The following is a 14,878-nucleotide window of genomic DNA, read 5'->3' as shown; positions in this document are numbered from 1 at the left end:
TCAATGACAAATTGGTTAAGAAATATTGCTGTACTTTTATCTCTTCAAAATTGGTGGGCATATTAATACGACTGTGGATTGATATAGTAATGCCAACAATGAGTAACTAATGCATTACTTTTCTTTTCATTTCAATGTGGTAGAGTTTTTCATTGTCACATGACATCCGAACATTTTTAAAAGTGACACTTAAAAGTGACACTTAAAAGTGACACTTAAAAGTGACATTTCGCAAGCCATAGCCTCATCCTCCACTTTCCTGTAAAAAGAGATTTTTATACCACCGGAAACCTGTAGTTTCATGTTTGTGTGCAAAAATATTCTTTCAGATTTCACTTATATCCTTAAAGGACTCTCCCATGTGCCCATCCGCCATTAGCAAAGGGAGGCTTTTAAATGGGACATCCACAAGTTTGAACTAAAGTGAGCACGAAGGAGGCTAAATAATCACAGTAGTTGATAATATACTTTTCCCCTCTTGAAAAATATTACAATTGTCCTTTAGAATGGAGTCCATCCCGTGATATTTGGGTTATGAAAAAACACTCACACCTCTACTGTACAAACCAGTGGCGAAATGTGATTTACCCGCATATGGGTACCAATTTATATATAGAAGAGTTTGTAAGACCGCAAAATATTGTTCAATTCGTACTTACCATGCCACCTTCAGAATTAATGGTACCTATGAATTGCCAAGGCAATAACACAGCTTGCAAGCTATCTGTTAATGTCCATTCATAATGATCCATTACGCCCGTCGCATCTTGAAACTCTTGGAAATTTACATCTATATCTATATAGCCTGGTTTCCTTTCTGAAACAACATCAACGGTGCTGCCATCAGGGGGCTGGTTTACCACCCAAAAACCATCTGATGTTAACAGTTTGTAGCATACGGTATGAAAACAGAACCTGACTTTTGATCGGTAATAACCTCCGTTTACGAGTGAAAGATCAGTTTCAACGTGATTGTCCGTAAAACCAAGATCCTTGTATTCTTGATACACTGACCATGTAGAAATCGTCCCCTCTATGATATAGGTAAAAAGTAATAAACAAATTAAACAAGTTTAGCAGGGAGTTAGGCACAACAGGGGAGTTAACAGCAGGGAGTTAGGCACCACATCTAATTTGGTCCTATGGCGATATCGGTGACCCCTATAGGTACCGATGGCTCTTTCTATCATACCCTGAACATTTGCATATAGTGCTTTCTTTTTGGATTTTAATGAAAAACGATAACACTCTGCAAATGTTCCTATAGATCATTATTCCCTACTGACACCTATGGATGTGAAGCATGGATCCAAAAGAAGGCAAATATCGAAAATAGCACAGCCTTTGAATTCAAATTGTGCTAAAGAGCATCTATGTAAGCAATCAGATAATAACCCCCAATTGACCGACTTTGGTTTATGACCTTTGCCCCTTACCTTTAGGTGTTTGCATTTGCTCCAGTGACCAGAACACATTTGTGATCAATGTATCCGACAGGTAAGACATATTCCACAAAGCTTGGACTACTGATGTTGACAGTTGGAAATCAATATCGTCTTCACCTACAAAATACAGGGCAAAAATACACCGAAGATTAATATTGTGATTCGCAAAACAGATTAAACTGTAACTTCCCAATTATTCAACATATGGGAATCGTTGAAGCAGTTATCTGAACTGAACTATTAATAGAATCTGTCTATTACGTGAAATTTATGTGTGTAATTTCAAAGATAAGATATGGGGGAAAAGGAACTCGATATTATCACACAGTGTCAACAGCCAGTGTTATAAATATAAACTTAATACTCCGTTGGTGAGCGACGGGCGATTGGTATTTCACCGAACGCAAGAAAAGGAGGCCTGCCGTATCTAATTGGCTAGAATCGATCGCTTTGCCGCTCAGAGGTGTAGTACAAACTCAAAATGGAGACATGTATTCAATTCGATTGAATCGATATTCTATTATTGACGCAGATAAAGAAAGTCGATAAATGTACATTGTATTATAAGCTATTATAGATACAGCACCTGGGTTTTACACGGGTTCCTTTGTATAATTCATTTCTCAAACAGTTGAAAATATCACATTTTTTACTTTGGATTTCAAAATCTTTACTTATAAAATGCAGTTAAAGATATCCACAGCAAACAGCAAGGCCCCGCTAATTAGTGTATTGCTTTTCGAGTTAGTGTACTGGAAACAAAACCTGCGTTTGCCCTGAAAACAAATCGAATTTTCTATAATAGTAACACCATATGTGGTACTGATCATGCGCAAATCGTAGAATAGAATCTAAGCGGCAGGCTCTATGGCAGGGCTATGGTATCTCATATCATGTAAATGGTATGCTTAGCCTGAGTCGCTCGGCCTATCTCGAACAAAATCGCCATGCGTAGCTTTTGAAAAACGAGAGGATTCGCCGTACTATCACGGCAATTTTTGACACGAAGATATAGGGATGATGACGCAGTGTCTCGCCACATCTTTTGAAAGTAAAACATGGTGTTTATCATGCATGTTGTACCTTGATCGTGTTGACCACGGCGTGGCCCTCTATCGAGAATACGGATAGAATCAGGTAAATCAGCGTCCATTTCCATTGGTGTAATCCCATCAGACGTTACTGTCACGTTACCTGTTTCACACACAGCTGTGATTGACACGTAATAAGTCTGGAATAAAAAATAAACAATTAACATCACACAATACATTCGTCAGAGAAATAAGCGATTGGCAGAGAGAAATAATTGTACGGCGCAGTGAAATATGCATGGGAATTGAGCGCAGGGTGAGATAGGCAAAGATTGATTTTCTTATTGTATGTTACTGACAATATAATCTGTTTTTTGTTAATCTGCTGTATAATGTTCCTTTTGTTGTTGCAATAGTTATGATCTATCTGTTATTTTTGTACAACTGCTGAATTTCATAACAAATATACAGAGGAACTTTAAATGTGAACAGTGCGATAAATATATGGCAAGCAATAATGTAAGATACATGGATATAAGCCCAAATGTGAAAGAGGGTGTTTTTTAGTTTGACGCAAATCGCTAAAATTTTGGTAGGGGTGTGCGGCGCGGAGCGCCGAACTTTGGGAACTATGAACTAATTTTGAGTCAAAACAGGGGCTTGATGAACTGAAATTTGAACATATTTATGGGGCGCTGTGAACTAAAATCGGCCAAATTGAGGCTTTGGAGCTAAAATTTTCCAAATTTTTCCAAATTTTAGCTAAAGAGCTACAATTGTCACAGTTTGAGGCTCAATGAACTGGAGCATATAGCAAATGTGGGGCTTAAGGAACTGCCGGAGAGCCTGAAAAAGGGACCCTTGACCCGTACCACCTTTACATGTGAGTGCCCCCCGGGCTATATCACGTTGGATTTTGTTGTAATTTATTTTTGTCATTTATTTTTATAGCTCGGCCAGTGATGGTAAGATGTATTCGATGCTTATGTATTCTAAATAATTTCCCCCCAAAAGTTGGACCTTTATAAAACTAACTTTAGAATATTGCAGTTGAAGTCCAAACTCTTCGTGATTCGTCTTATTTCCGACAAACACATATCCATTAGAAACATCGACATCTCCTGGGCGTGACCCAACACCAAATAAGTAGCTCAAATCAAGATGCGGATGATGGAAACCAAACCAGTGAGCACGGATGCTGGAGTTGCTCAATTGAACATCAACATCACTTGATTTCACCTGTTGAGAAGTAATTGGTATAATTTCATATTACCCGATAAGCCGAATGGCTTTATCTCTCAAATTATCCGTCTAAGTTCCCACTTTCCTAGTCACCACTTCTCTGCTTCATATAAACGACGTTTTACCCGAATATTGCGCCGCAGTATAATTTATGAGTTTAACAAGTAATTGTGATCTGCTCACCATAACACATTCGCTACATATTTTAATTCAAATTACTGCATGAAAACGATTCATATGATCATTTTAAGATCAGTAGTAAAATGATTCATATGATCATTTTAAGACCATTTGTAAAATGATTTATATGATCATTTTAAGACCAGTTGTAAAATGATTCATATGATCATTTTAGAAGGGAGACTGGGTTGAGATAAACATAATGGTTTTATACATATTTTTTGCAAATCTTAGTTTAAAGATATTTGTAAATGAAAAGTAATGCATTAGTTACTCTAGTGTCTTGAAATGGCTGTTCAGCTGCTGGGAGTATGTCCAAAACAACTCCCTCTGTGGGCGGAGTCGTTGTTTGTCTAAAAGGCGGTGACACCGTCACAACGGATAAACCAGCTGTATTGGTTGCCTTGATTGATACGTGGTATTCTTGATTTTCGTGTAAATTTCCATGAAGACGTCCTCTTGGTATATTTACACATATTGGATTTGACCCGATAGGTTGGTTCGTGAAGAAAGACATATCAGTATAGGGTAAAATATCTACGCTGTTTTCCTGAGAATGAGATCCTGATAATAAAAGGAGAAAGTGAAAAAAGCTTCATCTCCGAAAATAAACATAGCAACCATTATTTACATTATTAACTATTACTTACCTACTCCTATCTTGTAATGAAGATCGTTGTCGATATCGTCGAAAAACGACGAATTTTCCCAACATACATGTAGACAGGACGAGTTGGTTCTTATATCAATTACGCCTTCAAATCCTGGTGGTGTTAGGTCAACAGCTACAGGACCAAATATCTATCAACAGATACATAATCTATGTAACTTCAACGATATACAAAGGTTTAGTATGTAGTACAGTTTAATAGTACACTGTTAAAATACTGGCCAAGTTTACTCAACCTTGGTGCAACTATCAAAAACTCAACTGGCGGGTAACACCTGTTGTATCATTTTCGATGGAACGGTTTCTCCAAAGTTTAGTAGAAAATACCCGGTTTTTTAACAGTGTAGGTACGGCATTCTAAAAGTCGATGTGTGCGGAAGTCTCATTATTATAAGCTTAGAAGATACTTTGTCAGCTAATCATTATACCTTCCAATCTAAAATAGGCCAATACTTTAAAATCTGTTCAAAAAAAGTACTTACTTTAGACGAGGTCATCTGAGCTTTATTGACTGCTTTAACAATTAAATAGAAGACTGAGCCATGTGTTATTGTAGGATGTTGCAAAGTGAATTGATGTTTTCCTGCGGTTGACACATATGGCATAATATCAGGCAGAAGGTCCGATGCAACAGAACTTAAAGCAATGTAAAAATCGTAGATTGCACTTTCACCGTCCCAACCAATCCAAGAAGTGTGTATCTGAGAAAATAATCACACATGCCGATATTTTATTATTTTTATTTGTTTTTTATTTATTTATAACATTCTGCCGAAACCAGGTTTAACCCAATAGTGTTCAGAGGCTACTAAATTCAAGGAATGCCATCCGGATATGATGGGACAGGGATATGGGAAGAGGTCCGATTTTAGATGCAGAAGGGAAAACCGGAGCATCCGAAGAAAAACCTGCGAGGACGAGGATGAGGATGGATCGGCAACCAAACTCACATGTGGGAATTGAACCCCGACCACAGTGATGAGAAGCGATTGAGAAGATCACTACACTAACCCGCCCTCCTTGAAAGGAGGTTTATTCATGTTTATAGTAATCATGAAGCTTCAGATAAAAAAATCTTGGTGGTTGTATTTCAGCGCTATAAAGTTGGGTAGCCCAAACACGTTTCTTTGCGAATAACGTTTTCTTTGAATGTAGTAAAATGAAAGGTAAATTTTAAAGCTGCAGGAAATTTATTTAGTCAGTACAGCACATTCTAGTAACATATAAAAGGTAAGTTTTTTAGAGTTTATGCAAAAGTTTGATTACAATGGGCCTTTTTGAGTTTTCCGTATTCCATAATAATACTTTCAGTTTATGTTCGCCCATTTCCTCTTTTATAAATGATCATTTTAAGACCAGTTGTAAAATGATCATTTTAAGATCAGTTGTAAAATGATTCATATGATCATTTTAAGTTGTGCTAATTTTCGTTTCAGCATGTTGGAGGTAGCCCTGCATCAAGTGTTGATATTTACGTGCTTATCTGCAGTTATGAACAGTCGATCACCAGAAGGACCCCAAATCTCACAGTCATCTAATATCACATTTTGATATTGTGTCGAAGGTTCAAACCACATCAATGTCTGTCCTGATCCTGCATTAGATCTGTTAGAAATTCAAAATATAGAAAATAACAGATTGAAACACGTAAGGAACAAATAAAGAGTTGCGGGGAAAAGAGACGACATCAAGCAGTCTGATTAGAATGTATCGAAGCACAAGGTCAAACTTGGAAAGTTGGAATGAACTGCTACATGATCACATGTTTTTTCTGTACCACTGAACGGAATCGAATCAGTTTGCACTGATAAGTTGAAACTTTTTTTAAAAATTTTTATGATTTTAGTAAACTTCGGTGTTGACATTATTAAACCATCGTGAAATACTGTGCCTTTTGTTGATGGGCGAAATTTGAAGACAAATAAAAAATACTTTCCTGCAAATATGTGATGCATTGATTACTTTCTTGTATTCCACATTGGCATTTACCACCCAAATATTGTTGTCTGTGTCGGCAACGATTCCTGGCTTAATTCTTGAATTCTGTATGCGTATATCGGACAAGTTTGGTGATGTCTTATCAATCGTGACGCCATCAGAGCAAACTGCCGTCGAAGGATCTAACGCATGGTTGTATGCTACCACCGTTACATAGTATGTTCCACTAGAGGGCGCAGACCCACTAACATGGGTCGATGTTGTTCGCGAGACCTAAATACAATAATTTATCATAATAGTGAAAGAGCATAAATTTAAAATCTAAAGTCTACATGTACTCATGAAAACATACAATATTACCGTTCGATAGAGATGAGCATTGTCTTGGAAACATTCCCGCATTAGGAATGAGCACGGAATGCACTCAACAAACCCCTGATTTTGATAATTTCACTGTATGAAAAATAATGTTAATTTTATAATAAATAAAAAAAAAGTTTTGCAAGGTTTGCTTGAATTATAACTCAATTTAATTTCTGTAAATAAATTTTTAAAAAGACATCAGTGAAGGTTACGCATTTACACATTTTAAAGTTAATGTTACGTATCTAGTTAAGGTTAAGGTTACGCATAGTTAAGGTTTAAGGCCTGACGGCAAAGCATCACCAAAAATCATCAAGGCCGCAAGCCCGGCAGGCTAAGACCGGATATTTCCATAGTGATGACTTGCAACTAGTGGAGTTCCAATATATAATGGACCGGCAGGGCAAGAAAGTAAGGCGTAACCTAAAGTTATCGATTTTTTATTTTTACCCCTTAATTTCCCTCATTCTCCAGGCCCTGTTCTGTATCGGGGGTTAATTTAGAGTTTTAAGCTTCATCGCTTTTACCTCTCCCAATCTTCCCCATACTTCCTTGAGGAATTATGATCTCAAATATTGCTTCAAAACGTTTTATATACGGCATAAACTTAATAAGAACAGAGGGTTATACCACTGCTCTAAAATGATTGATATGATCATTTTAAGACCAGTTGTAGAATGATTTATATGATCATTTTAAAAGTGATACTGGGTTGAAAATCACGGGCATTGATTTGTACAATTTTACTCCCAACAAGTAATACGCAGATATAACCTATAACATAACCTATAACTATTACAGATTTAGTAATGTGCAATTCAAAACTCAAGAAAAGTTTAATCAAAAACATCATGTTCATAAACTCACATTAACAGTTGGCAACGTGTCCCAACATTTAGTATCAAATATGTACTCGTAAAATTTCACGCCACTCTCTTTATCAAAAAATCCATCCCAATGTACGTGAAGAGTATTTTCCTGCTGGAAGTCGATGTCGTTATCATCTGGTGTACCGTCATGAACAGAGCCAGCAATAGGCGGAGAAGTGTCGATGGTAATCTAATATGAGAATTAAAATACCCAGGTTATTAGGTTCATAATTTTAGTTCTTGCGTTGCCAGTAAGTCCCGTTGGAACAGATCGGTCCGTTATAGTAGCCTTGATATGCTTTCTAATATTTTGCTGCTTCATATTACGACATCATGAACTGCTGTGCAAAGGCAAATATCACACGCATTGTATGTGCCCTGCACCACGAAATAAGCGTAAAATCACAAGCTGGTAGTTTCGAAGCGCCCTGGCTACTGCGTTGGTGTTCTGTGTTTCACACGCACCTGTTCAAGCCAGTTGTATGTCTGTATGTCCTTTGTGAATGGGGGCATAATGGCCATTCACGAAGGACATACTCCTGGCATGTACAGGTGCGAGGAAAACAAAGAACATCAACTCTGTCAGCTAGGATGTCTTGAAACTACCAACTTGCGACTTTACGCTCATTTCGTGGTAGCAGGTCACGTACTACTTTCATGTTAGAGTTTTGTTATGAAGCTCAAATTTGTCACTTGTACAACTTGTTAAGGAGCTGTCCAATAAATATGTGTAACGGAGGGGAAAATGCAAGCAAGCAGGCAATTTTGCATTATTAGAACATTTTCGTTTTTTCTAAGTCTTTTTTTGGGCGTATTTTGAAAAGTGCCCCAGAAGTGCCGAGTTCAATGCTTGCATTGTATGATAATATTTATCTATTTATTTCATAGGGCTACCTTCAATGTATCGTTTGCAACCAAATGAGCATTGTTGGTAACGATCAACCTAATTGCGTAATCATAATCATGTCTTCCAATGTGAAAATTTGGTACTATCTCGAACTCGGTGTCATAGCATTCTCCTAGAGGAGTACATACGCAACTTGTTGGTTCACAATTCTGCAACGAAAATGTCGATATGTTTAAGGTTAGTGTTTTAACACTAACCTTAAAATAGTGATAGTGATTAAAATAGTGAATAAAATAGTGATAGGACTTAGAGTACGGTTTAACTGGGTATGGCAATGGAAAGGTCCAGGAGAAAAGCTTAAGGTGGTATTGGATGCATTTTCTAGAAATTAGCAAATGCTTTGAGCATGTTTTAAACAGATTAATTGAGTAGGGTAAAGTACACTGATCAATATGCCTTTTGATTGGAGCAAATCGGACATACGGTTTCCATAATACATCAATTTATATTTTCTTTGTATCCTATTGTTTTTGTCAATAATCAATATAGTTAATGAGCTAAAAGGACTGGAAAGGCTCACTGATATGTAATTTTTGCCAATATTTTGCTAAAAATCAATGCATAAATGTTCAGGGTACTTTTATTTTAGATACTTTTGCCCTGAAACTTGGTCAAAGTGTTTCTAATATGTTCTAATGTATTATATAGTGAAGCCGCCCTCTAATTTGCACATTTGCATAATTAATGAGCTAATTTGCATAAATGCTAATTAATTATGCAAATATGCAAATTAGGGAGCCGCTTCACTATATAATACATTAGAACATATTAGAAACACTTTGACCAAGTTTCAGGGCAAAATTATGCAAAATAAAAGTACCCTGAACATTTATGCATGGATTTTTAGCAAAATATTGGCAACAATTATATGTTAATGAGCTTCTCCAGTCATTTTAGCTCATTATCTTTAATGATTATTGATAAAAACAATAAGATACAAAGAAAATATAAATTGATATATTTTGAAAACCGTATGTCCGATTGACTCCAAACAAAAGGCATACTTTTGCAATGCCTCCATAACCACCTTAATTGCTCTTCAGTGTTTTACTAAATTTACGACTAATATTAATGGATAGCATGTCCTACAAATAATACTTACGCTTGCATTAATTTTATTGACAGGAAGCGCCATTTCCATCTTGACAGTATGATTCTCAGTATCGTACACCTCATAACGAATTGTCCTTAACCCGCTGTGTATATCATATGCCTTAAAATGAATTCTGTATGTTTCAATGACATAACAATGGACATAATAATAATAATAATAATAATAATAATAATAATAATAATAATAATAATAATAATAATAATAATAATAATGCTCGAATGTAAGTTCATACGTGCTGGTAATAAACAATTTCCAACAGAATTTTTGTGCTGAAAGTCAGTTTAAACTTTTGGAAAATAATAATAATGATAATAATAATAATAATAATAATAATAATAATAATAATAATAATAATAATAATAATGATAATGATAATGATAATAATAATGATAATAATAATAATAATAATAATAATAATAATAATAATAATAATATTTGTTGTTGTTGTTATTGCTACCGTTGATATGGGGTTGGCTGTGTGGTGGTGGTAAAATCAATTCCAAAATATGTTGACATTCCAACATTTTACTATAGGCTTCAATAGAAAAATACCAACATGTCGTCTAAACTCTTTATGAAATTGTTCATTGTTTCATGTCGACGTTATTTATCTTAAAATTGTAAAATAAAAAATAGTCCTATGCTTTTGTGATTGCTTTTATAGAAATAAAAAAAAGCAAAATTTTGTTTTATTTAAATTATTATCATACCGCATGTCGTGAAGATTGTTTGTATTGTGTACAGACAATTGAATCTCCCCATTCCGTTGAAGCCATAAATCCTCAAGCCGAGGTGGTGACGAGTCCACGTGAACTAGCACTGAATCAGATATATCATTGTTTCCAATAATATTTCTAGCTTCAATCCAGAAACGAATAGAATCACCATCGGTAACACCAATGTTATAGCTCTGGTTAACGGTGATGTTTTCACTCTGCCATACATTTGTATTTGTGATACGGGGGTTCATAATGGTACTACCACCATTATGATCGACGTCAAAATATGACATGAACTGCGTTACTCCCAACTTGTTAGGAAGTCCGTGTCTGGTGATGGTTCCGAATGTTTGATCATAATCTAACATAAATATATAATAGAAAGTCAATAAACCTTTAATAATTTGCCAAGACATAATAGTAGAAACGATTTTATTATAATTCCAAAATCTTTACTGATCTGCAGGATTCTATTGGATATCTTCCAGCACATTATGTTCAATGGGTCACGTCATAATCTTACCATTTTCTACAAGTCCGGTCCGGTGCTCATCGATTGGTATCAAAAGCCTCTGATAAAAGGGGCTCATAAAATGTCCGTCCCAAGTTAAATCTATCCGAGTTAACGGTTCTTCTACTTTTGTTATCCAAAGGAAATTAGTATCTGGTGTCGCCGATGTGACATGGATTGGGTTATCTTCGTTTACAGTTGGACCTGGTGTTTCATTGTCAAATAGCACAAACCGTCTTGCTAGCCTCTGGTTGCCAGCCTCATCAACAACGCTCAAAACAAATGAATACATTCCTGAAAACAAATACAAGTATTGATCATTGAAAACTTGTTCTAGTTTGATCTGACAGATAGCCTCATTGTGTGTAGAGAAGTGTACGTTAGCGATCAAAGCAATTACACCATTTCAATATACATCTATTGTGTTGAACTACATTTGATTGCTTATGACGTCCCGCCATCCCGGTTCAATAATAGGTATCGTGTACCCCATGTTATCAACAACCCCTGGTAGCAGTGTAGCCCACCTAGTGGTACCAAACCCCCATTTGAAGAGGTCTACTCATCCATTACGACTATACTATATCTAATAGAATGGAATCATTTGCGACACATTGAAATTTAAAAGTGTCTTTCCTATTTTACGCGATCTTATACGGCAACAGCAATAGAATCGAAAAAAAATCATGTGATAGCATAAACCAAAGATAATATTTATTTGAATATTTTCCCATCACTTTTTCATTTATTCATTGGGTATTTTAAGGTTATTAAAATAACTCACATACAAGCTGTATCAAAATATTGGTACCCATCAGTTTTCATTGATAATGGATGAGCCTGACTCATCAAAATTCAACATCCAAATAATTTGCAGATTAATTGTACGACCAGTCATAAACTATACATTCTGGACATTTCAAGAGTATCTATTGATGTATTTGGAAAAGGCATGTTTTTCAGTAAACATCAAAATTGATGGCTACCAATCATTTTAATACACCCTGTACATGCAAAGGAAACAAATAGGGCAAATAATATGAGGATTAATTACTGACCTGCTTCAGGCAATGAAACCTGTGCATCATTGGTCGTGGTAGAATGATCATAGATCGGATCCTGGCTGTATGATTCTGAAAGGGTGTTACCATATTGGGCCATTCGACGCACTTCTAAATGGTATGATCGTATACCAGACATTGCATCTGACCAATCTCTCCAAGATACACTTATTAATCCCTGTAAAAAGTAGATATAAGTATAGCCGTTATCACAATGCACATAGAGCATTATCATGGACTGTGAAATAATTATGAGCTGGGGAGTAAATATTCAAACAGCCTCCCGAAAATAGCCTGCCCCCTCTCGGCGTACCAAAAAATCTCCCCCCCCTCTTGTACATGTCAAATTTTTGGAATTGCAATTTGCACACTTACAATGGTCTAGATATATGTGACATGATCGAGAGGAACGACTCAGATGTCGCTAAAATTGTTTTTGAGATATTGGTAAAAACATTGTTTAAATTCTTTTGTTTTATATTTAAAACCGCTTGCCACCCTCTCGGCTTGTCAAAAATGGCTTGCCTCCGCCCTTAGCTGGCCAACAATTTGTTGCCCCCTCCCAAACTTTACCATCCCACCAGGGCTCGTAATTATTACAAAACTCACGTTAGAAGTGACATCCTTTCCCACATTGAGCATTGTGGTCATGCAGCCATTCCAATGTGGATTACCACTACAAGGTAGCGGTGGATCAAAATCAAAGGTAAAAGTGACGGACTCAGTTGTAGTTCTGCCGTTATAATATCTTGTCATGATACTGTTGCTTGAATCCCTGTTGTAGATTTTCATGTTTCCACCACTTTGCAGTTGAAAATCAACCGTAATTCTATTATGAATTGACACATTTCATTATATTAATTCACGAGGTTTTGAGGATTTGTGACACGAGTCTACTATGAATATGCTGAACCACTAAATTCACATCACATCACGGCTCAAATTTGCCCAAGAAAAGTTTTTTCCCGGGGATTTTTAATAGAAAGTAGCCCCTAAAAGGAAACTATTTTTAGATTTGTGGCTCAAAATATACGGAAAATAATTATGGTATTTAGCCCCTAAATGACGAAAGAAATTTTAGTCACAAAAGTCAAAGAGTGAGGAACCATCATAAAATCATATATTAAGGGTAAGGCGGGAAAACGCGAGTGTATTTAGGCGAATAAGACAATGGCTGCGGATGCTTGACAAATAAGCAATTTTGCTTGATCATTGCGTATACGAACGATATAAATTACTCACATATCGCCAGACTGAATGTTCCATGTTGGTAAGCTATCAAAGTTAACATCGCAATCCACGATACCAGTAATGGGACTCGAGCTTGTTCCACCGTCGGGACATGCAAACGATGTACTCCATCTTCCATATGTAACGTGGGGGCCTACATCAATTGGATTTGAAAAAATTATGAAATAAGATAAGAAGAACTTAGAATTAGGAATTCAGCAATTAGGACCCCCTGCCAGTTTCAACCGATGCCCATGATACATGCATAAAGGCCTACGTGGGCCCAAGGGGACCCGTTTCCTTCGATGAAATTTCCAATATAGCTGTGAGATAGCCGAGTGGTCTAAGACGCATCCACTGAATGAGCAACAAAAACAATTAGCCCACTATCACTTTAACACAAATTGGCCGTGAATACACGGTTAAATACCTAGCCAGTGTAAGAAAACTGCGGTGAAAACAAAATCGCTCTTAAATCACTGTTAATACCATGCTTACCCAATTACAAGCCTCCACCCAACATCTGAAGATTTAACATAATGTTATTACCTTCTATTTTAATAGATCCACGTGCATCGACAACTCCCAAATTGACACTATTTATATAAGGAACATTGGAATATGACGGAAGACGAGCTGGTCGATACAAGCCAATCCAGTTGAGTTGGACAGATGTAATATGTCGCAAATTGGTATAGACAGGAGATGCAGTGGTTGCCTCAACTACAGTGTCCATGGTATGAAGCTGGGCCGACTTATAAGATATTTTAGGAGACTGGGTGGCTTGCACTAAGTTAAAAAATAATGATGACAAGTATAACATGAGGATCACAGAGGGATTAGATACTATATTCGCCGATTTCAATGGAAATGTCTCAATTCGTCATGTAAAATAAGGAATATAGAATTGCAGATTCATACGTACGTGGTAATCAGATGAGACTAATAAATTAGAATACTTGTTTATTTCGCTTTTTGTGATCGGGAGCGCTTTCGAGGAACTTCTTCGTCGTCAGCCGATGTTATTAGGTGATGGGTGACGTTACCGAAATTGGAAAATTGGCGATCTTCGGTGACGTCATCTGATCAGGTTGGTCTTTTAGCTGTTTTCAAGACAAATATCAGAGTTAACAACATCGGTTGACGACGAGGAAGTTCCTCGAAAGCGCTCCCGGTAAGCGAAATAAACAAATAGTGTTTTTAATTATTTAAGGAATAGTTTGCTCTGCGTAGAATGTTTCGTTATTGTCAAACTCCAACATTAAAGGTCAACCCTCATTACAGCATATCGGGCATATAATTGTCAAAGACCTAGTTTGGGCAGTTTCCTAGGTAACAAAACATCCACCAGTAGATGGTGATTATATCCTTATTTGACTTGTTTTACATGACGAAAACGGAGCACTTTTTAGTTTCTGACCCCTTTGTGGCCAAAAACAAACAACTGACTACTCACCTAGTGGCGTGGCCAGGGGTGGGGACAAGGGGGGGAAGCTTCCCCTTTTGATAAGTATTGTCCCCTCTTGGCCCCATCCCAACCCGTGGGATGTTTTTGTACTTTTTAGCCAATTTTGACAATTTTCGTCAAATTTGTCCCC

The 14,878-nt window shown here is 36.6% G+C and overlaps 1 protein-coding gene across 1 annotated transcript in view; it reads right to left on the bottom strand.

Moving 5' to 3' along the window:
* The window catches only part of LOC140154509 (uncharacterized), a 48,289-nt gene that overhangs the window by 21,920 nt on the left and 11,491 nt on the right, over positions 1 to 14,878 (bottom strand). The window contains exons 7-24 of the mRNA XM_072177077.1: positions 13,830 to 14,069; positions 13,293 to 13,434; positions 12,660 to 12,879; positions 12,048 to 12,228; positions 11,002 to 11,283; positions 10,470 to 10,839; positions 9,748 to 9,871; positions 8,633 to 8,794; positions 7,737 to 7,928; positions 6,460 to 6,779; positions 6,044 to 6,173; positions 5,051 to 5,269; positions 4,549 to 4,699; positions 4,173 to 4,462; positions 3,512 to 3,715; positions 2,529 to 2,676; positions 1,437 to 1,562; positions 660 to 1,033 (exon numbers count right to left, since the gene is read on the bottom strand). Coding sequence (XP_072033178.1) covers positions 660 to 1,033; positions 1,437 to 1,562; positions 2,529 to 2,676; positions 3,512 to 3,715; positions 4,173 to 4,462; positions 4,549 to 4,699; positions 5,051 to 5,269; positions 6,044 to 6,173; positions 6,460 to 6,779; positions 7,737 to 7,928; positions 8,633 to 8,794; positions 9,748 to 9,871; positions 10,470 to 10,839; positions 11,002 to 11,283; positions 12,048 to 12,228; positions 12,660 to 12,879; positions 13,293 to 13,434; positions 13,830 to 14,069 — 3,875 coding nt within the window. The remainder of the gene's footprint in view (positions 1 to 659; positions 1,034 to 1,436; positions 1,563 to 2,528; positions 2,677 to 3,511; positions 3,716 to 4,172; positions 4,463 to 4,548; positions 4,700 to 5,050; positions 5,270 to 6,043; positions 6,174 to 6,459; positions 6,780 to 7,736; positions 7,929 to 8,632; positions 8,795 to 9,747; positions 9,872 to 10,469; positions 10,840 to 11,001; positions 11,284 to 12,047; positions 12,229 to 12,659; positions 12,880 to 13,292; positions 13,435 to 13,829; positions 14,070 to 14,878) is intronic.

Source organism: Amphiura filiformis, chromosome 6 (genome assembly GCF_039555335.1).
Source record: "Amphiura filiformis chromosome 6, Afil_fr2py, whole genome shotgun sequence".
In the NCBI taxonomy this organism is placed as follows: domain Eukaryota; kingdom Metazoa; phylum Echinodermata; class Ophiuroidea; order Amphilepidida; family Amphiuridae; genus Amphiura; species Amphiura filiformis.
Note: the sequence above shows the minus strand (reverse complement) of the source record. Positions and strands in the feature narration are given on the sequence as shown.